Source organism: Glycine max, chromosome 16, assembly GCF_000004515.6.
Source record: "Glycine max cultivar Williams 82 chromosome 16, Glycine_max_v4.0, whole genome shotgun sequence".
NCBI classification, from domain to species: Eukaryota; Viridiplantae; Streptophyta; class Magnoliopsida; order Fabales; family Fabaceae; genus Glycine; species Glycine max.
In genome coordinates, this window is record NC_038252.2 from 37,868,333 (window position 1) to 37,896,271 (window position 27,939).

Here is a 27,939-nt window from a genome sequence, read left to right on the forward strand (position 1 = left end):
ACCGTGGTAAGTAAAAAAATAGATTAAATTATTTACTTAGCTCTATAATTGTCTTCATTTTGGGTTTTAATCCCTATTAAATTATGCTTTGGTTTTAATTCCTATATGTACACTAAATATGTTTTGGTCCATATTACTAGTTAGTACCATAGAAAAATATGAAAATCATTAAACCTGTGGATAGTGTGACGCAAAATTATTGTAGTTTGATAAGTAGTATTGAGTTCCTCTATAAAAAAAGTAGTATTATGTTTGAGTCCCATATAAAAAAAGAATTTTATCGTTAACAATATATAATCTTACTAATAAAAAAATATAATTTTACTCTACACGTATAAGACTATCTCCCATATAAAAAAGTAAAGAAAACTTTACAAGTATATAATCGTCACAATTTGTTTATAGTAATAAAATGCAATAAAAGTTTATATAAAGAGTAAGACTAGTAATTTTCTCGAATATAAGCTATACCATTAAAAAAAATCATTCACAAAAAAAAAACTATAAATTTATACATATCAGTCACCACCAATGGGACAGGTGTACAGGCTGCACAAACAAAAATTCAAATATATGCCTTTTGCATGCAAGATTTGGGTTAACGACTTAAATTAACCTCATAAAAGTTAAACTGAATTAAAATAAGAAAAAATATATAAAAAATATTCAGAAGCAACAGAAACATCTATAGGTTTGGTCCACCACCATTACCATTCACCACCCTCAATTCATCAGCAGAGGAAGCAGGAAAGGAAGGGACAAGAGAACGCAGCGTACCCTCTAAACCCTTTACGCGCAAAACAACAAACAAACACACCCTCTGCTCCCGGGTGCTTTTTCTATGCTTCTTTTTTCATTTTTTTTTAATACAAATTTCAATTTCTTTTGTCATTTTTTTGGGACCCCATTTTTCCCTCTCGTTCCAGCAGAGCCTGGAAATTCTCTCTGGAACGTAAATGCCAGATCTTGGTGGCAATTGGCAATTGGGGTTTCCTCTGAAAATCCCCACTTTGCAAAAACCTTTTCTTTTTTGTTTTTCATTTTTGTTTGGTGAAAATTAGTGCTACCCATTTCGTTGATTGGTTCTGGGTGTTTGGGGTTTTCTGCAGTGGCCTTGGATCGGTGATTGGGAAAATCTCGAGAAGCTTTGGTGTTTGCGGTTTTCTTTGGGACCGTCTCCTAGGTTTCGTTGTTTTCAAGGAACATAAAAAGTTTACAAATTTCTCGACTTTGGTTGGTGAAGATTTTTTGTTCTTGAAGAAACAAGCATTTATGCTTCTGTGTTTGTTTGGGTTTTCTGTTTTATTCAGGTATAATAGAAACACAAAGGTGGCATAGTGCCACCACTTGGTTATGCCTGATACGAGGTAAGCTTTTGGATTTGTCTTCAACATGGTCAATTTTTCTTTTTTTCTTTTTTTCTTTTTTTCTTTTAATGGGATTCTTGGAAATATGCCTTGTCTTTTGTATTTCTTAAGTCTTTATTTGGAATGAAAACTCTTCTGTGTTTTGTTTTGTTTTTTTGTTCTGAAGTCTGTTATGTGTTTTTGTTTGCTGGGTTGAGTTTAGGTTGGCAAGGGCTTGAGAATGGCAGACACAAATTCAGTTGAAGTGATTTTGGATTTTCTGAAGAGGAATCGGTTCACACGAGCTGAGGCGGCTTTGCGTAGTGAGCTCAGTAACTGTTCTGATTTGAATGGTTTCTTGCAGAAGCTTACATTGGATGAAAAGAACTTGCATGATGGGTTGCAGAATGATAAGGGGAAGCCTGTGGTAGAAAATCAAGGGTTGGATTCTCGTGACAGTGTTGAAGTTTCTAAAGAACTGATTGTGAAGGAAATAGAGTGTGGGACTGGTACTAGTAATGCTGCTGAAAGCAAATGGAAAATTGTTGCTCCTACTGGCGAAAGGAATAAGTCTAATGAAGTGGTTGAGACGAGTGACAAAAACTTCACTTTCTCCAAGAGTTCGGAGGACAGTGTTCTTGATATGTACTCATGGAAGTTTAATGCCAGCAATGGTCCTGTGGAGCTTTACCAAAATGATGGTGGAAGTAGGCCTAATAATGCTTTAAAGGCCCCGGTATCTCAGCAATCAAAGTATCAAACTAGTGAAGCTCTTGATGCAACCAACAGTAATGTGAAATCTAAGGAGGAAAATAATGTGCCTGCGGAAAAAACTTCCTTGTGGATTGGAAGTAGTGGTAAAGCCTCTACGGAACCAAAGTATGACCTTATGCAGAGCAAAGAACCTAGGGAACTTGATCGGCAGTTTAAATTTAATGCTTCATCTCTTAAAGAGAACTTGACAGATAATGTCTTGTCAAGAACTGATGAGAATGTGAATTCATCTACAGACCCATGGAAAGATTGTTCTGTCAAGACTGTTTTCCCTTTCTCAAAGGGGGATATGTCTACAAGCTACAACGGTTCAACTTATTCTGACAGAAAAGAGGAAAAGAGAAGGGCAGAAAACAGTGATGTTAGGGCATCAATAAAAGAGCAAGTGGACGAAGTGGGAAGAGCTCTTTACCTAGGGAAGTTGCAAGGCAGTTCTGACAGCTTAAGTTTTCCTCTTGCACCAGAAAATCAGAAGGAAGAGTTTCCTAGGCTTCCTCCTGTAAAAATCAAGTCAGAAGATAAGCCCTTGACTTTTAATTGGGGGGAGAAGTTTGAGTGTGATGGACTTTCTGTGAAACTCGCTGGTGCTGACAACACCTTACTTATTGGGTCATATCTGGATGTCCCTATTGGACAAGAAATTAAAACTACAGGTTAGCTTTTTATACACTATTAAATTATTAAAATGTGTGCATATGCCCTTAAATTCTTGGCATTTTAATTAGTTGTTTACTATTTGGGCTCAAATTTGCTGTTTCATTTTTTAGTTTCTCGTGCTGATACTTTTGCATGCTCAGTGGGAATTTTCCACTTTTATGACTTGTATATGTTCCTTTTTACACCAAGTTTTCAAGTGTTATTGTGGATTTGGCTTCTTTTTTGGTGTTAAATTTGCATATTGTTTGACAAGTGTGATACATGAAATGTTGAACTAGTCCTTGCCAGTTTGCCTCAAGTTAAGAGGGGTAAAGTTTATGTTTGGTATGACTTTGATCATTGTGTTGACTTCACTTCAATTTGATTGAATGATTCGTTCAATTCATGTTATAAATTCTTCCGCTCTATAAATTTAAGTTCTCTTGAATGTTAATGTGATTTGAACTCCTATTTCAATGATATTTTGTTTGTGAAAATAATTAGTTGCCTTAATGTCAGTAATTCCCTTTTGATCTTGTTAGTTCATACACAAGGTATTGATTGGATCAAAAGTGATTTAAATGTTTAATTCTATTACATTTTATCTTCTGAATCTTTTTCTTAATCCCTTATCTGTTAAAGATAGGAAGAATTTGCCTCTTTGCTAATTGACCATGACATTAAGGCCTTTGCTTCAATTCTTTTCCCGCTAGAACTAACATAAACTATTTGTGCATATTGAATGATTTTGACTTTTTCATATATGTTTCAGGTGTGAGGAAGGCTGTAGGGGGCAGTTGGCTGTCTGTAAGTCAAGGGATTGCAGAGGATACATCTGATCTTGTATCAGGTTTTGCAACAATTGGGGATGGATTGAGTGAATCTGTTGATTATCCAAATGAATATTGGGACTCTGACGAATATGATGATGATGAAGATGTTGGGTACACGAGACAACCTATTGAGGATGAGGCCTGGTTTTTGGCACATGAAATAGATTACCCTAGTGACAATGAAAAGGGGACTGGGCATGGAAGTGTTCCAGATCCGCAGGAAAGAGGTCCAGCCAAAGATGAGGAGGATGATCAATCTTTTGCTGAGGAGGATTCTTACTTCTCTGGTGAGCAATATATTCTACCAAAAAATGTTGAGCCGGTCACTGCTTCAGATGATCCTATTGGTCTAACGGTCACTGAAATGTATGGAAGAACTAATGGCGATGATGTAATGGCTCAATTTGATAGACAATTGATGGATGTTGAAGAACTGAATCTGATGCATATGGAACCTGTCAGGCAGGGCTTTGTCACTCACAAAAATGATCTCATCATGCTAGGAGATGGGAAGGTTCTGAATCATAGTGCGAGGTCACGAATTGAGGACATGGAAGATGATCAGCATGGTTCAGTTAGATCAATAGGGGTGGGTATCAACAGCGATGCTGCTGATATTGGCAGTGAAGTGCATGGAAGTTTGGTTGGTGGTAGTAGTGAGGGGGATTTAGAATATTTCCGTGATCATGATACTACTACACACAGTGGCTCCAAACACTCTCATCATGATTTGGATAAGAATTCTATTAACAAATCATTCAAAAATAATAAGAAAAAGGACAATACTGAGTCAAATAAATATGTCATTGACAGTGATAAAGATGCATGCTCACAGATAAAAACACACACTGATGGGAACTTCTCATTTCCTCAATCTCTTAGAGATAGCCAGATGATTCATGCTGGCTCCAGTAAGACCCTATGGTCGAGTAATTGTAATGTAGAAGCAGATGACTGTATGAATGCATTTGTGGGATCTGATGACATGCTTTCTTCTTGGAAGAGGAAGAGTAGTGATTCTTCACCTGTTAAAAGTTCTAGGGATGAGAATAATGCTATTGTGGTAAGATCCAGAAACTCTTCTCCAACTACAGTCTCGAATTATGGGTATACTGATGGAGAGCTTGTCAAACTAGAAAAGGATGAAAAGGTTAGCATTGTAAGGGAAGATGATATAGGTGCATCACTGGAGGATGAAGAGGCAGCTGCTGTGCAAGAGCAGGTAATGCAAATAAAGGCTCAAGAGGAGGAATTTGAAACCTTCAATCTAAAGATTGTGCACAGGAAAAACAGGCATGTCTTAAACATATCATGCTTACTATTTTCATTCATTTGCAAAGTAGTTGAGGAAATTAGTACTTCAGATTTTTTTTTATGATATAGATTATAGAAGAAATTTAAAACTATGGAAAATACAGTATCAGTTTTGTGCATCCTTCCATTATATTTTTAATTTTATGTTGATAACTATTCACTCTATTTCTCATCATTGTGATATATTACTACTTCTGTCCTTTTATATAAGAACCTTGTGAGAAATTTGCATGGTCCTTGTTATAAGAATCCTTCCAAATTGTCTCTTGAATTAATTGTTTTTATTTACCAAAATACCCTTAATTTACATTTTTTGTAGCCAATAAACAATAAATGTTGTAAATTAATAAGATAAACTTTCTCTCTCTCTCTCTCTCTCTCTCTCTCTCTCTCTTGTGAGGATTAGGGAAAATGACTAAAAAGATGAAATTGCTTTATCTCTTGTGAGGATTGGGAAAGATGACTAGCTAGATGAAATTAACAAGATAATTTTTCTCTTATGTTATTCCCAAATCCCAATAATTTTATGGTAATTTTCTTAAAAACAATACAAATTATTAACATCTTTAATGCCACTAACTAAATTAACCAACTTTCTCATTTTTGGTGAATTAGTTAAGGGTCTTATATAAAGGGATGAAGGAAGTAATCATTAATCTTTGGCTTGTATATTAGACATTATTTTTAATTTAGACACTTTGACATCTGTAATAGCAAACATACACAATATGTTGTGAACTTTTTTGTCCTGTTAACAATGGAAAATAAGATGACATTACCATGACAGTGGATCTACTATTTCCTTTTTGGAATCTCCATCGCTTTGTTCAAATTTGGAACTTAGTATATTATCTTTTTTTAATTTTTATGAATAAAATGCATTATTTATAATTAGCAATGCTATGAACATCTGTTTGTTCCTTTGTGAGTAGTTATGAAATTTGCACTGTCAAAATGTCCATGTATAATAATGCTGGCTTCTTAGTTGATAATAATATGCTTGATCATGTGATTCCATGCTCTATACTAGTTGATAACTGCTTCAAATTCTAATCCTTTTATGCTTACATTTCAAGAAATAAAGAAGCGACTGTAATTTAGACAAAGTAAGATACATGTTTTTGTTGTGATAATTCTACCAAGGATATATGGTGAAATTCTTTCCCCTCCTCATAGGGAAGTTATATGCTCTGATATATACAGAGCTTTATAAAATATGAATACATAAGTATTAATTATTGTGCTATGTTAGGAGGACGCAATGAGCTTGTGTAGGTACTATTGTTATGTTGGAAAGTCTGTATTCTTGTCATTGGTCTGTGTTCCTTTTGGCCTTGACATGCCATCTGAACCCATGTTTTGTTGCTCAGAACTGGCTTTGAGGAGGACAAGAATTTCCATGTTGTTTTAAATTCTGTACTAGCTGGGCGCTATCATGTCACCGAGTATCTGGGATCAGCTGCATTTAGCAAAGCTATACAAGCTCACGACCTGCACACAGGCATGGATGTTTGTGTTAAAATTATAAAGAACAACAAAGACTTCTTTGACCAAAGCCTTGATGAGATCAAGCTTCTTAAGTATGTCAATAAGCATGATCCTTCAGACAAGTACCACCTTCTAAGATTGTATGATTACTTTTATTATAGAGTAAGTGAATTTAGATGTTCTATTGTTCTACTTATTACTATCATATTTTTCTTTCAATCAATAGTTGATTTAGGCATATTTGTATATTAAGAGTCTACAATCCATTATTAGATATAGTTTATTTTGGATGCTAATGGTTTTTGTGTATCAGTTTCTCCATATTTTTATGTGCTATACAATGATACCACATTGGTTATTTTTGTTATTTTTAACTAAAGCCACTGAACTTAATGTTTGTAGCCCTGACAGGTTTCAATGCTTTCCAGGATATGTTATAAAGTATAACTATTTGCACTGTCATCATATTTTAAAACATAATGAAGGGCTATCCTTTTAAACTATAGGCAAAGTGATGTTGAGAAATATCTGTTGATTAGTGATCATCTGACTTTACTACCTCTTGTACTGCAGGAACATTTGTTAATAGTATGTGAACTACTTAAAGCCAATTTATATGAGTTTCACAAATTTAATCGAGAATCAGGGGGGGAAGTGTATTTCACGATGCCAAGATTGCAGGTTAGTGCTGTGCTGTGATATGTTCTTTCTATATTTACTTATCATGCTGTTTGTACTGTGATCTTTAGTTTTCATCCTTTCTGCTAGTGCAATACTGTCATTATAAACACTTTTCAACTTATGTGTGCAGTCAATTACCATTCAGTGTTTGGAAGCACTTCAGTTTTTGCACAGTCTTGGACTAATACATTGTGACTTGAAGCCAGAGAATATTTTGGTTAAAAGCTATAGCAGATGTGAGGTTAAAGTCATTGATCTCGGAAGTAGCTGTTTTGAGACAGATCACCTTTGCTCGTATGTTCAGTCCAGGTCCTATCGCGCTCCTGAGGTTATTTTGGGGCTTCCATATGACAAGAAGATTGATATCTGGTCACTTGGATGCATCTTGGCAGAACTTTGTACTGGCAATGTAAGATCAATAGATGGTTAATGTTATTTATTTCAAAATGGTTTTAAGTTTTTCAAACTTTAGCATGTAAGGATTTATATCAAATTTCCTGTGGGAAGTGCCTAAAAAGGTCTAAAATGTTTTGTACAAGAATTTGTCAAAGGTTGAGGTTGGCCAAAAATCAACCACAAAAAAGTGATTATTTTCCCAAAAAACAATATATCCCAAACATTTGTTTAAAGCAATGACTATATCTCCCTGATGATGGGATCTTTGTGACCTGATATATACTTGGATTTTCTCCATAGCACCATTGTTAAATAAACTCAATTAAGCATATTTTAGATGTGAAAAATGATTTGATATATCATTTACATTGACTTCACCTCATCTACTGAAATACTTTATTTTCTTTGTTAAATACATGCATAATTCTCTCATTCTTATGTGACACAAGACCATGCATTATATAGGTCCTCTTCCAAAATGATTCCCCGGCAACATTACTTGCTCGGGTGATTGGTATAATTGGCCCAATTGATCAAGGTTTGCTTGCTAAAGCACGGGATACATACAAGTACTTCACAAAAAATCATATGCTTTATGAACGAAATCAGGTAAGAATTTTATTTTTAATTTGAGGAGTGTTAAGAACACATTCTATAACATAGTCCTTCAAATACACTCACTAATTGGTTAAATTTATTAAAAATTATAAAATTAGGAGAGAGAATCATTAAATATGATGTGAGATCCACAAAGTTTTGTCATTTTCAATGAATTTCAATTAATAAGAGTGTGTTCCTAGCATTTGTCTTTCTAATTTTCCTAGTATTTGAAACAGACTGGCAAACAATATGAAATATTGATGTTTAATATGAGACGAGCCTTTTCATTTGCTTGTCTTTAAAACTAGAGAGTTCCTATAATTTCTAATATTGAGTATTTCATATAATTTTATATTTATCATATATTTTAGATGGAAGGGTGGCAAATTGTCTTGTTGCACTTCTACACACAATATTTAAATTCTTGCCACTACCTCTGCATTTTACTTGAAATAATTTGAAGCTACTATTTATTAATACTTAATAATATATATACAGGAAAGCAACAGGTTAGAATACCTGATTCCTAAAAAGACATCATTAAGGTATAGATTACCGATGGGGGACCAAGGCTTCATCGACTTTGTTGCTCATTTGCTCGAGGTTAACCCGAAGAAGCGACCTTCTGCATCCGAAGCACTGAAGCACCCATGGTTATCATACCCTTATGAACCAATATCATCTTGAAGTATTTGGAGGTTTTTTTTTCTCTTGGTGATAGTGTCAATATTACCCTAAGCTGGGCAAGTTTAATCATTGAAAGGGAAAGGCACCTCCATACATGGTTGCAGCTTTTCATTATCTATTTTAGAGATGATATGGAAAGAGGAGTTGTGCACTTTCACATTCCTGCATGATGATGCATTGAAAGGTGTTTGGTTTTATTGGTAATACTTGTCTTTCCCATCAATGATGTAATTTAGCATGTAAGATGTAGTGTTATGCTGTTGATTTCTATGCTTTGTTTGGTCATGTTGAAAAGGGAATCCTTGAAATATTGCTTGTACATGATGTGGGATAATTCATTTAGTCTTTAGTAGTATTTTTAGCGTGTTTGATTACACGTTGCAGATGTGATTTTCTACGTTTGATCAGAAGTTAGTGGCTGTAGCTTCTATACGTTGGAGATGGAATCCGTTCCTATCTGATGGGTTTCCAAACACGCAGTTTGGGACAGCTACTTGTTAGATTTTGCATGGGGTTTGATACCACCGTTAGAAGCACCAGTTAAAGCAAGGCTGGTGGCAATGTGAGACTCACTTAACAAACGTGCTTTTGTGAGGAATTGAGATGCAAATTTTCCTTTTCCTTGGGTTGGAAGCAACCAAACTGTATCTTGATGGTGTTGTGGAGCTTCATTTGGTTTAGTGGTAGCAAATGACATCAACGATTTCTGAATTTGCTTTTCCTGTGTTTTGTTTCTTCTGTTATTATGATATTATCTTCCCCACATTCTTGAACCGAGTTTTTAACGTTATTTTCTATGTAAATAATCTCTTTGCTATTAAAATGTTACTTATCTAATGAATTGGTTTGGGCTTTTTATTCCCTGGAAAAGTAATACTGCTTAAGATATAGCTAAATGTCAGCAATACACTTTAACCACGTATTTTTTAACCTTTTTCCTATTAATTTAAAATTTATTGGAAATTATAAATTTTTTTGGAACTCTTCATTTAATTTATAATAGAGTATGTTAGAGAGAGTACTGCTAATATTTAGTCATTTATCTACAATATTGTTTGGGCTAAGCTCAAGACTAAAATTTACAAGTATATAGTTCAAAGAGAAATGTTTTTTTTATCCCATGTTTTTGGAAATTTAATTTTAATTTTTTTTAATACCTGCTAGGAATTAACTTTATAGGAATGATGGAAAAAAAAGGTAGTGTAACTAAAATAATAGAGTGAAAAAACAATTCCCTAGCAGATTAATCTCCACCGTCTATACCAGGATAAATGCAACTAATCTTCCCCGTTGATTTTGAAACTTATCTATCTAACCATCTCTATTAAATTAAATAATTAATCCATGATGGTCATGTACCATTTTTGTTTGGGGGAACTTCATTTCTTTTCCTTTGAACGTAATAATAGTGTTTCCCTTTTCGCTGTAATCACAGAGAACATTTTCTTTTATTTCCTGTCTCAGTACATTAAGCCTGGAGTATAGGCTAATAAGCTGTATGACACACCTTTGGTTAGGACTTACGACTACAAATTTTGTTATGTTATCTCTCGATTTAGGACTCATGACTTAGAACTAGCAACATTCGGAAGAAAAGGCTGATGCTAGGTGCACCTAGCATTATTGCTGGTGCATCCAGCACTTAAGGGAAAAAGATTTAAATACTCCTGATCCGTATGTCTTTTTATTTAAGTTGATCCGTAAAAGACTTACGAATCAACTTGATCTGTAAGTCTTTTACATATCAACTTGATCCGTATGCTTAATATTAACATACGGATCAACTTGATCCATATCAACCTTACAGATCAATTTGATCCGTACGATTTACGGACCATCCTCACGCACACCCAACACAAATGCGAAGAAAGTGCAGGAGTAATTTTGATATTTTCAAAAAAATGCTGGGTGCACCAGCAAGAATGCTGGGTGCACCTAGCATCAGCCGGAACAAAATTGTACTACACCGCAAACTAGACCAAGGCCCATTAGCCTATTTCCAGTAACACAGCTTACTTTCCCGTTTACGTACACTATCAATTTCCTCAAGTCTCTCGGCCGTTCAGTTTTCCAAAATGGAGCAAAAACCACCGTCTCCGGCGGAAAACTCGGCGGCGGCGGCGCCATCCTCCGACGAAGCAAAACCTTCCCTATTCCCTCTGTTCCCACTCACAGCCTCTTCCTCTCTCCAAACCACCACCACTTCCTCCACTCCTCAATGGCTCAGCAACACCAGCTTCACCACCGACATCTCCGTCATAAACGACGTCGTCGCCTCGCAACTCAACCGCGAAACGATGCAGTCACCGCTACAAGACGACAACGACGAGGACGAAAATCGCGCACAGGCGAATCCCGTCCCTTCTTCTCGGTACGAGATTCTGGAATCTTCCGAATCCGACGGAGGCGGAAGAGATAGAGAGAGGAAGAAGAGAAAGAAGAGGAAGAAGCGGAAGCGCGATTCGTCTGCGGAGAGAGGTGGATTCAACGCTTTCGGTTCGAGGAAGTCGCGCGTTCGAGCTTGGGTGGATTCGGAGGCCAAAGTTGCCAAGGATTATTACATTGATTCTCACGGAGATCGCGATAATCTCGCGTTCGGATGCATCTACAGGTATTTTGGATGGAATACTTTGAAATGAAATTGAATTTAATGATTTAGTGGTTACTCTTCAATTTTGCGATGCGAGTGATTATGTTAGGATTGTGAATGGTTATGTTTTTGTTGGTGAGTGTGCTGAATGGTGGTGCAAACTTTGGTCCTGTTAGCGCTCTTGATGAGTTTATTGGGAATTAGAATCGAAATGAAGTGTTGTATGTGAATTTTTTATCTGCATGATGCACAATGACTGGGAATGAATATTTTTTGTTTTGTTGACTATAGAGACAAACTGGTTTGGGGTTTAGGGTGTAGGGTTTAGGATTTGATGAGTATTTGGTTTTGTTTACTTTAGAGACAGACTGGTTTTAATGCTTAATAATATGTTGCTCCTGTATCAGTTGTTGTTGGACACTAGTGGCTTGGCAATTGGTAATTGGTATGTATTCATTTATATGCATCTGTTAAGAATTGATGCTTTCATTGTATTTAGCCGGTTTGGTGGTATCTCAATGGGGACTAACAAGGGAGTTTGGATAGAGGTTCTGAGTTAGTAATGTAGCCAGAAAGTGAAATAAATTGTTGGAGTACAGAAAGAAATGAGGTAGGCAATCAATTTCATTGTTGTTCTCTTAGATTTCAGAAATTTAAGGATTAAAGTGACTTGGGCCAAAAACGTAATTTAGTTCCTGTTGAGCTTTGACTTCTTATTCATAGGTTGACCCTGCCTCCCTCCCTTTACATACCGAATTTGGGTTCCTGATTATTATTATTTTGTTACATTTGTGATGAATGACAATTCTTTATTAATACTATGCAGAATGGATATTGCCCGATACAAGCCTTACAATCCCTTGAAACTGTCTGGGCTACATGTTCGAGGTTTGTATTGGTGGAATCGGAGTGGTTCACTATTGGAAAGAGATGGTGATGTCGATGCATTGGATGCTAAAATGAAGTGTGCTGGTCGTTACTGGTCTGGAAAATACATGGCTTTGGAACGACATAAGAGCTTTAAGCGTATTCATCTTGTTGCTCCAAAATTGTCTCCTGTCACTATGCAAGATGAGTTTATACCTTTATCAGAATCAGATGCTGGGGCATCTCATGGAGCTGTTGACAGTGATTCAGTCTCCAAAACTTCAGCATCACTTGAAGAATCATGGGAAGATGAAATGTTAAACAAAACTAGGGAGTTCAACAAACTAACTAGGGAACACCCCCATGATGAAAAAGTTTGGTTAGCTTTTGCAGAGTTCCAAGATAAGGTTGCAGGGATGCAACGACAGAAAGGTGCTCGCTTGCAAACTCTTGCAAAGAAGATTAGCATTCTGGAGAAGGCAGTTGAGCTTAATCCAGACAATGAAGAGATATTGCTTTGTCTTTTGAAAGCTTATCAAATGAGAGACAGCTCAGATGTGCTAATTGCAAGATGGGAGAAGATACTTTTGCAACACTCTGGAAGTTATAAGTTATGGAGAGAATTCTTGCACATTGTTCAGAGAAATTTCTCCAGATTTAAGGTTTCAGAGGTTAGGAAGATGTATGCACATGCAATTGAAGCTCTATCTGCTTCATGCAGCAAGCACTCTAGGCAGGTTCTCAATTTTTATGCTTTATCCACTTTTTTATTTTGTCTGCAAAAAGTCAATATTGTTCATCTATTTTTAATGTATTTTCTTGTTTGCACATGTGATGTTATTTTCTATAAAGGGAATAATCTGATCCCCTTTTTAGTTGCATGATAATATAAATAGGGAGAGAGAAAACTGAGGGAGGGATCCTGTTTGCTGAGCAACCACTTTTCTTTAATTTTGTTCTTCCCTCTTAGAGTGTGTTTGGTTGAGATGATGGAAATAGAGGAGAGATATTTGAACTAAAGTAGAGTGTTGAAGGTGTGGGACCCACCCTATTTCTTCTCTATTTCTCTCCTTCCCCCCCTCTACCAAACACACTCTTAAAGTGGTTGGAAGGCAAGGGAATTAATTGGCTGATAGTTAAATCTTATGTATTTCATTTTTATCTATGCACTGTATGAACAAAAAAGTTAAATTTCCATTTTTGTTTGTACTTTGGAGGTGTATAAATTAGTTACTTTATACATCAGAGGTCACAAAGTTGATGTATGTTAGAACTTAACAACTTCAAATCATTTACATGACTTTTTTCACTTATGAATTTCATGTCATGTGAATACTTTGGAAGTTCCCGTAGTAGCTCTAAAAAATGAAGAAAAAATTGTTTTTAGCAGGTTCTTCAAGCTGCCAATCCTTCTTCACCAGATCCTGTATTTGTTCAGTTAGAACTTGGTCTTGTGGATATATTTCTTAGTCTTTGCAGATTTGAGTGGCAGACTGGTTATAGAGAATTGGCCACTGCTTTATTTCAGGCTGAAATAGAGTTTAGTTTATTTTGTCCTCCTTTGCTGCTCACTGAGCAGAGTAAACACAGACTGTTTGAGCATTTTTGGAACAGTGGTGGTGCTAGAGTTGGGGAAGAAGGGGCTCTTGGTTGGTCCACATGGTTGGAGAAAGAGGAGGAAACTAGGCAACGGGTTATGAATGAGGAGCTCTCACGTGAAAATGAAGGTGGTGGTTGGACTGGTTGGTCAGAACCATGGTCTAAAGATAATGAGGGTATTGCCAATGTTGAACATGAAACCATGAATGACGTGGTTATGGAGGATATTCAAGATGAAGAGGAATACACAGAAGTTGAGCCAGAAGTTGATACTGAAGATTTGCTGAAGATGCTAGGAATTGATATGAATGATGGGGATGGTGGTGAAGTTAATGACACTTTGACTTGGATCAAATGGTCAAAAGAAGAGTCTTCTAGAGATTGTGATCAGTGGATGCCTGTTCGTGGGAAATCAGGTAGGATTTTCTCTCCTTTCATTAACTACTATACTTCTCTCTGAATGTATTGTGTGTGTGTAATAGGCTTTTCTTGAATTTGCTTTATTGCTTTGAAATGCAATTATTCATTACAAACAAGCTGCTTATACAAGTGTGCTGATTAACCATGAATAGGTACAACCTCTCCTGCTAACGAAGCAGACAAAACAGATGAGGATGAACAACTCTTGAGAGTTGTATTGTATGAAGATGTGAATGAATACTTGTTCTCCCTGAGCACAACAGAGGCTCGACTATCTTTGTTGTCCCAATTCATAGACTTCTATGGTGGAAAGATGTCTCAATTGTGAGTTTTCTGATGTAGATACCCTTCTGTGCACACCATTTGATATCGTACTAGAAGAGGGAATCAGTTTTTAAAAGCTTGAAAGGATTACTATGTGCTCTAGTATAATAATTGGCTAGGAGTCCAATGTGCCGTAAAGGTTTCAAAATAGTCGATTAACATGATTATTTTACTTTTCATACCCGATGGATATGCATGTGATGATCACGTGTGTTGCTAGAGTTACAAATGCTTTTAATGGGTCTGTCCTTCTGTGGTGGTTTGTGGCTATTACTTATTTGTGCTATGTGGATTAATGCCATTTGTTTTGTCTCTTCTTTCTTCTGTAGGTTTTGCTCAAACAGCCCAACAAGGGCTGACAATATCCTTAGTTTGGAGGATTTGCCAGATTCTATGTTGGAGAAGTTGAAATGCATCCATGAAGTTTTGACTAAACAACAGAACAGTCTTGCTGGTTTCAGTTTTGAATTCCTATCAGGCAGTCTCTCGAGGAATGCTGATATTATGAAATTTATACGGAATGCTGTCTTACTTTGTTTAACTGTTTTCCCACGTAATTATATGTTGGAAGAAGCTGTTCTTATTTCTGAAGAGCTTTATGTTACAAAAATGAATTCTTCTAATGGTATGATTACACCATGTCGATCTTTAGCAAAATCTCTTCTAAAAAGTGATCGACAGGTATTCATTTTCCTTGCTCTCTCTCTTTCTCCTTTCTGTAACATAAATAAATGTTTTTAACAAATCTTTAGTTATCTACAACTATAACTATTCAAATATTGTGATATATCTAAATTGATATTTTAGTTTATTAGATTTACTATCAAACTGGAAGCAGATAAAAGTTACAGATGAAATCATAATGATTTCACCTTTCAATGTTTCTGTAACCAAAATATTTTTTTTGCAAGTTTTAACTGAAATTTCTGAAATTTTAATTGAAAATGATTTTCCCCATAAAGCTTTCCAATATATGATTTATTTCTGTTCAGATGATTAAAATGTTACGAAGGTTCTCAAAGAGTGATATGAGAGGGCCAAATGGAATAATTATGGTTTGTTGGGATGATTTTACGAGATAAGATTTCATAATAGTTACTGGATAGAAATCCTTGTAGGACAAAAGATAATTATAATCTTATTGGATACCCCTAATAAGTATATATGGAGAGCAAACATAGTGAAGCTGTACAGGTTTTAAAAATTAGAAGAGAACTAGGTGCCGATGGAGACAATTTTTATGCATGAGCTCAAAATACAGCTGAGGTATCTAGAAGGCTAGAGCTAGAACTAGATGGTAGCTTGCTGCTATTCTCTCATTTATTAGGAAATGATTGAACAACTATTTTTCGTTGGAGTAACATTTGCACATGATGCTATTTATGATTTATCTTATTCTTTATTCTTTGTCATAATATTTCTTTTTGTTTTTTGGTTATTGTAGGATTTGTTGCTATGCGGTGTATATGCACGAAGAGAGGCTACTTATGGTAACATTGATCACGCAAGAAAAGTGTTTGACATGGCATTGTTATCTGTAGAAGCGCTTCCTGTGGTATGTATTGATTTCCTGCTTCAATGTCTTTCTATTTTTGGAGATTTTTCTTTGCTACCTCTTTTGCGTGACAATTTGAAGCACATGCTACCCTTTGGTTGGAGCACAATTTGTACTTTTAAGGAGGTTTGTGTGGCACAACACTTGATTTGTGATATAAGATTAGGCATTCTGCATGTATGTTTTAAGCATATGACCTGTTTAATAGGATATCTCTAACAAATATTGAAGCATTGGGCAACTTTGTTCTATTGAATTTATCTTTTTTTGTTGATTGTTTTCTGTTCTGTTATTTTTTTTAGGATTCCCTGACCTCCTTCTCCTTTTGATTTTTATCTTTTTATTAACATTTTTTTAAGGAAAAAAATATGCATGAAGTATGGATGATTGCTTTTGACATTGTGTTTGGTTGGAGGGGAAAAGAGAGAGGGGGATTTGGAGGGGAGGGAAAAAACTTGAACTTTAAATACTCATGTTTAATGGTTTTATTCATCTATTGTAACAGCGTAATAGTAATTTACTAATTTTTCCTTCCCTCCCCTTACTAACCAAACAAGTGGTCCCCTTCCCCTCCTTTGAAGTTTGAACTAAAATGAGACAAAAGTTGGTAAATTGTCCAATTAAAGATATGGAGGATGCTAACCTTCACATAACAGTTAAATAGTTAGCATGCTGTGCATATATTTACAGGCACATTCATGTGTGCATAAAAATTTATAGGACTGGCATTCTTATATGTACTTACATGTGTGTGTAGTTGTCCCTAAGATTTTGTGTTAGTTTGTTTGATCTTAAACAAAAATGTGATTATACGATAGTTTTTTTTTTTTAGTTTTTTAAGAAGAAATTAATTTTAGCTTTTGAGAAAAGTACTAACACAACTATTTGTGCGTGTGTGTTTAAACTTAGTTGTCATACATTTGTTTTTATAAAAAATGTTATAATTAAACTATAAAAGAAGCACAAACTAACTGGCCCTTTATTTTAAATTAAATAAATTTAATACCATTTATGTCACAATTTTGCCTGAGGTTTTATCCTTTTTCATAATTGCATTCTTCCACCTTAATGGAGTAGGAACTACAGTCCAATGCTCCTCTTCTATATTTCTGGTATGCTGAGGTGGAGCTTGCAAATAACTCTGCTAATGATCGTGAATCTTCATCTCGTGGAATACATATATTATCATGCTTAGGAAGTGGTACAAAGTACAACCCATTTAAAAGTCAAGCATCAAGTTTGCTACTGCTTAGAGCACATCAAGGATTTAAAGAAAAACTGAGAACAGTGTGGTCATCTTGGGTTCGTGGTATAATAAATGACCAGTCTGTAGCTCTAATATGTTCTGCTGCATTGTTTGAGGAGCTAACCACTGGATGGGATGCGGGCATTGAAGTTTTGAATCAAGCTTTTTCAATGGTGCTTCCAGGTTATGTCTCTTCAGTAATTGATCTTTTAGAAAACATGAGACCTTTAAGATAAGTGTGATTTTATTTTAAAGTTCAACTAGGTATAATTTTTCTTATGTTTAAATACATTTTTGGTCCTTGCAATTTAGCGCTTTTTTGCTTTTCGTCCTTGCAATTTTTATTTTTTGTTTCTAGTCCTTGTAAATTATGTTTGTTCTGTTATTAGTCCTTAAAGGACTTTAGATTGTGCTTTGAACAGTGGAAAAAGCGTTATCTAAAGCGTCATAAGGATGAAAAACAAAACAAATATAATTTGCAAGGACTAAAAACAAAAAAATAATTTTGCAAGGACTAAAAGTAAAAAGCACTAAATTGCTAGGACTAAAAAAATATTTAAGCCTTTTTCTTAACATTACCCAATCTTCCCCTCAACAGTCTTCTTTTTCATTTGTTGACAACTGGTGAGAACTGTAATTTTACTATTCGGGCATCCAAAACTTCCAAGTCTTCATCATGAATATACTGTTTATTGTAAAGCTTATGTAAGAAAAATTTAGGTTGCTCACTCTCTCCCCTTGTATTTATTTTGGTAGGGCAGGATTGTAAGGAACTTTTTAGTGACAAATGAATAATATTAATAGGCTAAATTCAGTATATTGAGTTTTATGAAGAGCCAGGTTTATAAATCTGTGGTTGATGGAATTTAATCTTTACTGTTATGAAGTATACATGGTTTTTGAACTTGTATTGATCTCATTAATTATGATTTCAATTGGAATAAGTTAGCTCACCTACCATAGGGATGCTGCTAGGAATTGATATTTGTTGTATCTTGATGCACTGTTGCATGCCTATTTCTCCTAAATGTCATGTTATTTCAGTTAACCTATAGACACATGGATAGATTTACAATGCATGTTTTTTGTATCTTTGTTCTTTGATGGAAAGAAATTTAACATGATTGCAATTGAAACATGGTATATAATAAATAAAATTTCCATTGGCTCAAACTCACAGGAAGTACAATACCATGTACTGAAATGCTCTGATATTGTTTCCTGTAGAAGCAGTTTGTACTGTCACCAGTCTTTGTTGCTGCATATTTGGTACTTATGATGTCTATCTAATGCTTGCAAACCTGCAGAAAGAAGAAGTCAAGGTTATCAGCTTGAATTTTTGTTTAATTATTATATAAAGATGCTTCAAAGACATCAGAGACAATCAAGTCTGATGAAAGTTTGGGAGTCCATCTTGCATGGCCTCCAGATATATCCCTTTAGTCCTGAACTTCTAAAAGATGTGGTGGAGGTTGGCCATTATTACACTACATCTAATAAATTGCGGCGGATTCTAGATGACTGTAGTTACAAGTACGTTCCTTGTCCATATAGCTTCTGATTTTGTCAGAATGTCATGGTTTGATTAGACAGAAATTTCAAGACAAAATAATAATGGAAGAGTTTAAACTTGAAAGATTTTAAAATGGTTTCTTACCAGGGTCAACAAGAACAAGTTGATTCTCATTTCTCAGGGAAGATGTAGACCATTGATGAAAATCTGTAACTTTTATCCTACAAGTGAATTCAAGTTTAAAGTTACTAGTGTGATGTATGTTTCGAAATTATAATAAAATGACATCTGCTTCAAGAACTATTTTAGGATCTTGATGGGAAAAATAAAGTGAACTAGTGAAGCTTTTTTTCTGTCATATTTTGTTTTGATCCCAAAGGAAGTGGAGCCCCTTCTAAGGCAGTCTGCTATCTCTTCCCAACATTTGATGAAAATGAGAAATAAGGTTCAATAATAATTTTTTTGTTTTTTCCTTCAAAGCATTACCGTGATGTTGCAAAAAGTGCAAGTGGAGTGAAAACTCTCGAAGGTTTTGCACATCAAGAAGAGAAATGAAATGTCGTAGCTTCATAAATAAGAAGTTCTGTTTCTGAAATTAATTGACCCCTATCTGTTACAGCTTTTCTTCCCCTCTCCCCTTGTTTTAGGTTCTAAGTCATCTGTTTCTCCTTCTCTTTTAATGGCAGTAATATTTTCTTTGTTCTACGGATATACAAATCTCTTCTTTTATGAAATAAATATTGTATTTTATATCCTCTTATTTAAGGACGCATATTTCCTTTTTTATTACTATTACAGTTTCACGTGTTTTTTGTTTCTGCACAAGGACATGTATGGTAATTTCAAATGTTCTAGTTGGTTTATGCAAATTTTCTCTAATATAAACTTAGCAATAATTTTGCAGGAAACCATCTGTAGTTCTCTGGCTTTTTGCGTTGTCATACGAAATATTTAAAGGTGGTTCACACCACAGAATCCGTGGATTGTTCGAAAAGGCATTGGCTAACGACAAGCTTTGCAGCTCAGTTTTGCTGTGGCGTTGCTATATTATGTTTGAGATGGAAATTGCACATGATCCTTCTGCAGCTCGACGTGCTTTCTTCCGGGCTATCCATTCCTGCCCCTGGTGAGACCTATGTTTTAAATAACTGAATGATATTTTCTTAGTAAATTGATTTTGCCACAGTCGAGGCTGAAAACAATTTATTTATGGATGTGATGGGGCTTTGATTTCTAGTTCTAATTCTCACAAAAATGTTCCCTCACCTATTGTTATTATATTATTATTATTATTATCATCATCATTATGGTCATTACTAATCTTACGCATACCAGGTCAAAAAGGCTATGGTTGGATGGCTTTCTCAAGCTGAACTCTGTCCTTACTGCAAAAGAGCTATCTGATCTACAGGAAGTCATGCGTGATAAGGAACTGAATTTGAGAACTGACATTTATGAGATCCTTTTGCAACAGTCGTGACATTCGCCCTCCCACTACTGCTAGAATCCGACTGTATGTAAGACAGGTCCATGATGCAGTACTCATAGTATTGGACTTGTATGTAAGATAGTTACATGATGTATATTGTGCTTCCATATACCCTTTGTGAGAAAAAAGATTCTTGATATAGAAATTTTGTCACTCATCTTTTCGATTAGTATGATTACTGCAAATTAATTAAAATTTATAAGAGACTCGCTTTTACAAGAATGAAATTTATTCAATAGAAATTGAGAGAAGGATACTGAATAGTAGGAGGTACTAGCAAGTGTTAGGGTTGGCTTAGACTTCCTTCAAATTGTACATCAGTAAAAAATACGAAGTTGGTGACCAGTAGTAGTAACACTGAATAAAAGAAGGCAACACTACACGCACATATGCTTACATTAGTGCATCATGTCATAATTCATGATAGATGGTTTAAGGCTGGAATGAGATTGTTTTCAAATAGAGTGTGATGTGATGATATGAAAAGAAATTTGTTTGATTGAAATATGAAAGGGAGATAGAAAATGTTGGCATGACAAAAATAATGCTACTAAAGTGTTAATATGACAGCGTAATATATTCATTCAAAGATTATTATAAATAAATAATAAATCAATTTTTGTACATGCACATATAATGCAAGTCACGTATTCTTAGGGTTAGGCAACAGTTTCTTTAATTATTCGTTAATACAATGATTACAAAATGATTGAATGGCCAGTGACAAGGAATTAAAAAAAATGAACTAAAACTAAAATAAACTGAATAATTTTCAATACACAGACTATTATCTATTTTATGTCTTCAGCAAAAGAAAAAACAATTATTTTATGCATTTATTTCTTAAATCTACCAATATGATCAGGTGGAAGGTGCTTTATGTGGAAGAATGTAGTCTCCTTGATATGAAGAGTAATAAGTTCAATTATATCTTCATCATACAACTAAAGATGACACGTGTAAAACTCCTTGTTGGGGACAAGAATTAAAAATTAACAATAACATTTTAAAATAAACTGATAAGGGAGGAAAAAAAAAGTCTAAGATAGACATTGTCAATAATAATTAATTATTTCATTCAACATTAAACTTATACAACATTATTGATTATATTTGGTGTTAGAAATATGCTTTTTATTTTCAGAAAACGAAATTACTAATATATACTTATTTTTTTTTACAAAGAAGTATTTTATCAAGTTATAACTTCAATTTCTTAAAATTCATCAAGATTATAACTTGCTAAAAAAAACCTCTTTTAAGAGAAAGTGCATGTGTTAATAAATTCTTGTAGAGTTTGCTAATATATTGTTTTTAGAAAAATATTTAACAAATTATAACTTTGGTTTTCTTAAAATACACTTAGGATGTAATTTTAATATATTTTTTTTCTAAAAAAATTAGGTATGTTAGTAAATTTATTTAAAAATTAAATATACTAACACTTATCAAGTATGGTTAAAATGAGTTAGATATATAACATACATGACTACAAAAGAATTTCTCTGAGAGAGGGAGAACATGACCATCTTGTTTTCAATACCATGAGATTGGCATAAAATCATCAGATAAAGTAAATAGTTTAATGTAATCTTGTTGTTGACTTGCAAAAACAGCTAACAAAACCGTAGTATTCTCGTAATACGATGTGACATATAATTTGACCTCTTTTTTCAATTCCTTGATCTCTCTATTTCTGACTTAGTCCTTTGATCCTTTCATCATTTTGGTAGGAAAAGTTTTATTATTTTTACTCGCATCACATTTTACACCTTATGACAAATATTTTCTGTTGAAAATTCTGACAAAATCTTTGTTCAATTAAGCCATATTCTGCCTAACGGGTGAGTTCTGATTATGGGATCTCACGTTCATGGGTTTTAAATCGTATGATAAGATTAAATAACATACAAAAATAAGTAGTGTTTGATTATTGCCGGTGAATGCTTGTAAGCAAATGTTAAGCCATAAATTCCGCTTGAAGTCAACTCTATGGTGCTAAACATAAGCATTGGGTATTTAGTTTATTCATTTATGTTTTAAGGTTTAATAACAGGGATGCAACTCGCACATCTGGATAGATTTGAAGCTATGGGAAAGACTTGCATAATTAAATGAAACTATAATTAATAAACCATGCTTGAGTGTTTGCATTGTTGAGGTGTTTATAAATGAGGATTACAACAAACATTTTTTCTTTGATGATAAACTATTATTAATGAAAATATAGTGCCAATTAAATGTTTGCATTGTTAAGGTGTTTATAAATTACCATTCCAACATATTTTCTTTGATGATAAACTACTTGTAGTCTTTTACTATATTTATGGCCATTAAATCAAATATGTTTTTAGGAAAAATTTATGTTTTAGTCTCTATAGTTTGTAAAAAAATTTTATTGTAGTTTTTATACTTCAACATCGAATATTTTGATTTCTGAACTTTTATTAATCAGTATTTTTAGTCCCTCAGGACAAACGCGTAAGAAATAATTTAAAATTACATGAACTAAAATTATAAATTTCATAAATTATAAGAACTAAAGATATTTTTTTTCTTGTTTTTATCAAGTGATAAGTAACACCTCGAACGAATCATACTGAAATGAGAGGAATTCAAAGATTTTATAAGTATGAGATTATAATAACTTGAAGAAATTAATTGATACTACCTATACCTATAAGATACATATACTTTTTGGTAGTCTATTACTTAAGAACTAAACAATTAAGTGTACTTGACATGAAAAAGATTATCCACATATATAGAGTTTTGACGGGTATGGTTCTAAATAATAAGGATGTTAAGTGAAGTATTCGTAATATGAGAGTCATCGAAAAGTTGACAATTAAAAACATTATATGATAAAGTTGTCTCTTACTAGCTTTTCTTCCAACATTATACATTGCATTGCACATCTTGACTCATCAAATATAAGTCACTTTGAAGATGTTCATGCCTAAATGCTAACCCATAATATCTAAATCCAAAGTCAAATTAATATGAAGACACAACATATATACATGCATAAAAAAATACCATTAAGTGCAAACCCAATCAACAGTTGCATAATGAATAATTATCATAACAAAGTTTGCTGGCTGGTCAACTATATGCATATATATCAGTATGAGTAACGAAGCTATGATGGAATCATTATATATAGCCAAAACAAGCTTGGGCTAAACAAAAAACTCCACCTAGTTATCAACTTCTCCTTTCATAAACCTTTTCAAAACCATATCCACCATGACAAGCCCTCCAATAAGTTTTGTTTTAGCAATAGCACTTTTGGTGCTATTATTCTCAAAACCTTCTCTCACAGTGTTTGTAAGTATTGATTGTGGATCCTCAGAATCTTCCATTGATAAAAACAATATAAGATGGATTGGAGATGATGACTACATTCAACATGGAGAATCTCATCAGGTCTATTTGGGTTCTAACCCATTGAGCACTCTGAGGGTGTTCACAAATAGAAAGAAGAATTGCTATTCCATCAGAGTTGGAAAAGGAGAAAAAATTCTTACCAGAGCAAGCTTTTACTATGGCAATTACGACGACAAATTCTCTCCACCCGTGTTTGATCTTCAGTTTGATGGTAACTACTGGGCTACAGTCAATACATCAAGTTATTATTATTATGTTGATTATGAAGCAATATATGTAACAAAGGGAAACTTCACCAGCATATGTGTTGCTCAAACAAGGCCTAACCAGTTTCCCTTCATATCATCCCTTGAAGTGCGCAGCTTGGACCCCAAAATGTATAGTCATGTTGATTCCAATCACGCATTGATTTTGAAATGGAGATATGCTTCTGGTGGAAATCAGACTATAAGGTATTCGGAATTACAATGCTAATATACTCACCCTTTCTCAAAATTGGATTTTAGAAGTATATATTATGGTATTTAAACTCAAAATTTGAATTTCCCACTCTCTGTATAGTATATACAAGGAATTAAGGATTCCCTTATTTCAAACTAGCAAGTTTAATTACTCATTTGGTATGTGGCTAAAAAAAATTCCTTTAATCTATATACTTAAAAAGTCCCTTTGCAGCACATACCATTTTAATCCCTTTAGTCTTTACACAAATCATTTTAATCCCTTTTTGTCCCTAGAATAAGAACTACTAAGTATTAAAAATCGTATGTTTAAGGACTAATATGTATGAGATGTTTTTAAGTATAGGAATCAAAGGCCAAAATTTTTGTAACTATAGAATCAAATGAGTAATTAAACTTTAGTTTAACATTTTAATTATCGAGTTGAAATTTTTTCTTATGAGATAAAATAAGTCCAAAAATTAGTTTAATTGATTTTCAGGTAGTATATAAATATTTTTATATTATTAACTAATACAAATCAAGTTAATTATGACTGCTAAGGTAATTATTAGTTATAAAAGTCAATAAATCTATCATTTTTAATAATTTGTGATTGCACAACAACATAAAAGCTCAACCCTATTTGGATGTATTTAAATTAAATGATATTTGGATGTATAACTTTAATTTGTTGTATAGTATATTTTCAAAAATAAAAATCTATTAGATCATACATGAATGTATAAGGAGATCTAATTCAGTTGATTGAGTATGATAAATGAATTATTGTAAATTCTTTGATATTGTTTTCGATTCCTATGAATAAAAAAAACTATACATGAATGTCCATTTATTTGGTGCTTGACGTTGTTATTGTTGCATCAACCGGAATATGCTAGGTACCCAGATGATGTTTTTGATCGAATATGGACGCCAGCTGATGGCATAGGGCTTTCTGAAGTCAAGAGTGAGGCATCTGGCATAGACATTAGTACAGCAGAAGATCATCCACCAGAAGCTGCACTTGAAAATTCTATTGTTTCCTCAAGCACTAGACAATACATGCAGTTCATCAATAGGCTTCCTACAAAGGAACTTCCTATTTACATCACTGCTTACTTCTCAGAAGTGATGAAAAGTGCAGTTGGCAAAAGATCCATTCAGATGTACATAGACAACAAGCCCTTTTTAAGTCCAATAGTTCCTCCTTTTGGAAGCGTGAAAGAAGTGTACATCACCAACATGACAGCTTCAGCAGAGACTTCGTTTGTTTTGCAGGCTTCAGAAACTTCCACCCTTCCTCCTATAATCAATGCTGTTGAAGTTTATACATTAAGTGACACATTAACTGCAGGAACTGATAGCAGAGATGGTAAGTGTGTTTATATTGCCATCAAAATATTGATATATATATATATATAGGGAGAGATAGAGAGTGTATCAAATGATAAGTCTTCCTAATATGATAAATGAGAAGTTGAGAACTACAAATATAAATTAAAATAATTAATATTAAAAGAAAAATGTACATGACTACTAACTAACTTTTACTCCATGCATAGTTGTTTGACTGGATCAAATTTATAATTTTCATCTCACACAATAAAAAGAGCTTTCACTTCATGTGTCCAGTGGCGAACCTACATTGGTTCGAGGGTGTGCACTTACACCCCCTCATTTTTTAAAACTCACTAATTTTGTAAATAAAATCTTATATTTTTATATTTTATTTTATTTATATTTATATAATTGAATCCACTGATTTTATTTTTTATAATTTACACCCACTGACTCAGGATCTTGAATCCGTCACTGCATGTGCCTCCTATATAGATAGATAGATAGATATAAAAGTTCTAAAAGTTGACTTGATTTCTTTTTCTTTTCTATTAACATAGTACTTACACTTTTGCCTTTGTGTTTTCTTTTGTCAACTTAGTGGAAGGTTTGTTACAACTGCAGTTGGCATTTGAAGTGCTTGTGGAGTGGAGTGGAGACCCTTGTCTACCATATCCGTACAACTGGGATTGGATACAATGCACCACTGATGTCAAACCTCGAGTAATTGCATTGTAAGTTGATATCATTAATTTCTTCCAAATAATGTTTTGAAATTATGTACACTCGCTGCTAATTTTTATTTTTATTTTTATGTATATATGATTGAAAAACGTAGGTATCTTAGTGGTTATGAACTGCGAGGCACACTTCCGGATTTCAGTTCCATGAATGCACTCGAAACCATGTGAGATACTTATAAAACTCAGAAGCATGATTTATTCCATCTGTTCTGAGATGATCAAAGAATCGCTTTCTAATTAATTGATAAATTAAACTTCTCTGAATTGCAGTGATTTTCACAACAATACCATGGAAGGCCCCATTCTTGATTTCCTTGGTCTCCTGCCTAACCTCAAGACACTGTAAGCTTCATTCTTATATACATTGCTGTTTCAACAAATGCAACACATGCTTTGAGTTCTATGCATTGAAATTTTTTCCAATTCTTTGGGCAGGAATTTGTCTTACAATAGGTTCAATGGTACCATACCCGCATCTCTACAAAATAAAAACATTGAGCTTGAGTAAGTTGATTTTTTTCTCTTCTTTTTTCATAATGAGCAGATACAATAGATATAAACCTTTTCATACTGTTGTACATTTTTTTACTTTCATTTCCTAATTTTAGTACAACAAACAATTGCCTCTCGGGAATGAAGTGTCAGCCTCTCAGTGACTTCCTAATTCCACCACCACCACCACCTCAACCTTTTTCAGGTGATGAACAAAATATTCCGTCACCACCATCAGAACTTCATGCTGGGGATGAACCTTTGGGAGCTGGAAGTCTGAAGATTAATGATCTGAACATACCATTCATAGTAGCTATGCAAACTTTGCTACCACTGCTCTTCATTAAATTTCTATGAATGCGAAAGTTTTGTTTAATATTTATTTTAATCTTCATGAAATGATCATACAAGCCTTATACTGTGTGTGTCTTCTAATGTTTGTTTCCAACTAATTTCTTTTAATTTGTATATTAGCATGTGTATTTGAATGACTATATGTAATGCTACAAGTGATCAGTGTGCCGAAAGTTATGATCATATTGAATAACGAGTACTGATTATTGTAAATTCCAAATTTGTCTCACAAGTGGTTAATAATGCTATAAGATTCTTGAAATGTCTAACAATAGTTAACCACTTGTGAAACAAAATTAAACATATTTATATATGCTGGGCTGGTCCTGACATTTATGGCCCTAAGATGAAGTAATTGATGGGGGTTCTTTATATACAAGTATTATAAAATATAAACATATGTTCCATTAAAAAGTTAGATATGTAATTTCATTAAAATTATATGTTTTATTACATAACAAAATATTTTATCTACTAAAAATACACACAAATAAAAAATATTACATATTGATAGACATTTAATTTTTTTTTGGAGGAAATTAAAATTTTGTAAACTTTAATGTTTGGGTAAGTTAAATTTAAGAATTGCAAGCCTTGAAAACTCTTTTTCCCTCCTCACGTTAAAGTTTATTTTTGGCTGCTTCAGTCACGGTGTCTAGTGTTGTCGCCCCTAGAAACAACCCTAGAGCTGGGCCTGTATATATGGGATTAAATGTGTCTGCTAGGCACAAATGGCTATTAATGCTTTTGAAATTATATGATTAGTTGATTGAGTTGTTTTCTAGTAACCAACCAATTGTACATATCCTGTACCTGTTCTC

General features: G+C 33.9%; 3 protein-coding genes across 4 annotated transcripts; all 3 read left to right on the forward strand.

Moving 5' to 3' along the window:
• The first annotated feature begins 664 nt into the window (after window positions 1–664).
• Window positions 665–9,466, forward strand: LOC100786225 (uncharacterized). The gene is made up of 10 exons (XM_006599665.4): window positions 665–830; window positions 1,110–1,183; window positions 1,311–1,367; window positions 1,570–2,773; window positions 3,529–4,882; window positions 6,274–6,553; window positions 6,965–7,072; window positions 7,203–7,481; window positions 7,934–8,077; window positions 8,567–9,466. Exons 4-10 carry the CDS (start codon window positions 1,588–1,590, stop codon window positions 8,753–8,755), a joined length of 3,540 nt encoding a protein of 1,179 aa, XP_006599728.1. The 5' UTR covers window positions 665–830; window positions 1,110–1,183; window positions 1,311–1,367; window positions 1,570–1,587; the 3' UTR covers window positions 8,756–9,466.
• Window positions 9,467–10,745: 1,279 nt separating this feature from the next.
• On the forward strand, window positions 10,746–20,515 carry LOC100786596 (nuclear exosome regulator NRDE2). 2 transcript variants are annotated; one of them, XM_006599666.4, is made up of 10 exons: window positions 10,746–11,366; window positions 12,172–12,949; window positions 13,600–14,227; window positions 14,384–14,555; window positions 14,885–15,236; window positions 16,000–16,110; window positions 17,188–17,539; window positions 18,664–18,889; window positions 19,774–19,995; window positions 20,205–20,515. In XM_006599666.4, exons 1-10 carry the CDS (start codon window positions 10,831–10,833, stop codon window positions 20,347–20,349), a joined length of 3,522 nt encoding a protein of 1,173 aa, XP_006599729.1. In that variant the 5' UTR covers window positions 10,746–10,830; the 3' UTR covers window positions 20,350–20,515. The 2 variants fall into 2 exon arrangements, with proteins under 2 accessions (XP_006599729.1, XP_003549192.1); XM_003549144.5 differs by having other exon boundaries at window positions 10,747–11,366; window positions 13,603–14,227.
• A 3,029-nt stretch (window positions 20,516–23,544) lies between these two features.
• On the forward strand, window positions 23,545–27,311 carry LOC100787675 (uncharacterized protein At1g24485). The gene is made up of 7 exons (XM_003549146.3): window positions 23,545–24,200; window positions 25,091–25,563; window positions 26,131–26,263; window positions 26,368–26,436; window positions 26,543–26,614; window positions 26,708–26,776; window positions 26,881–27,311. Exons 1-7 carry the CDS (start codon window positions 23,608–23,610, stop codon window positions 27,119–27,121), a joined length of 1,650 nt encoding a protein of 549 aa, XP_003549194.1. The 5' UTR covers window positions 23,545–23,607; the 3' UTR covers window positions 27,122–27,311.
• Window positions 27,312–27,939: the final 628 nt, after the last annotated feature.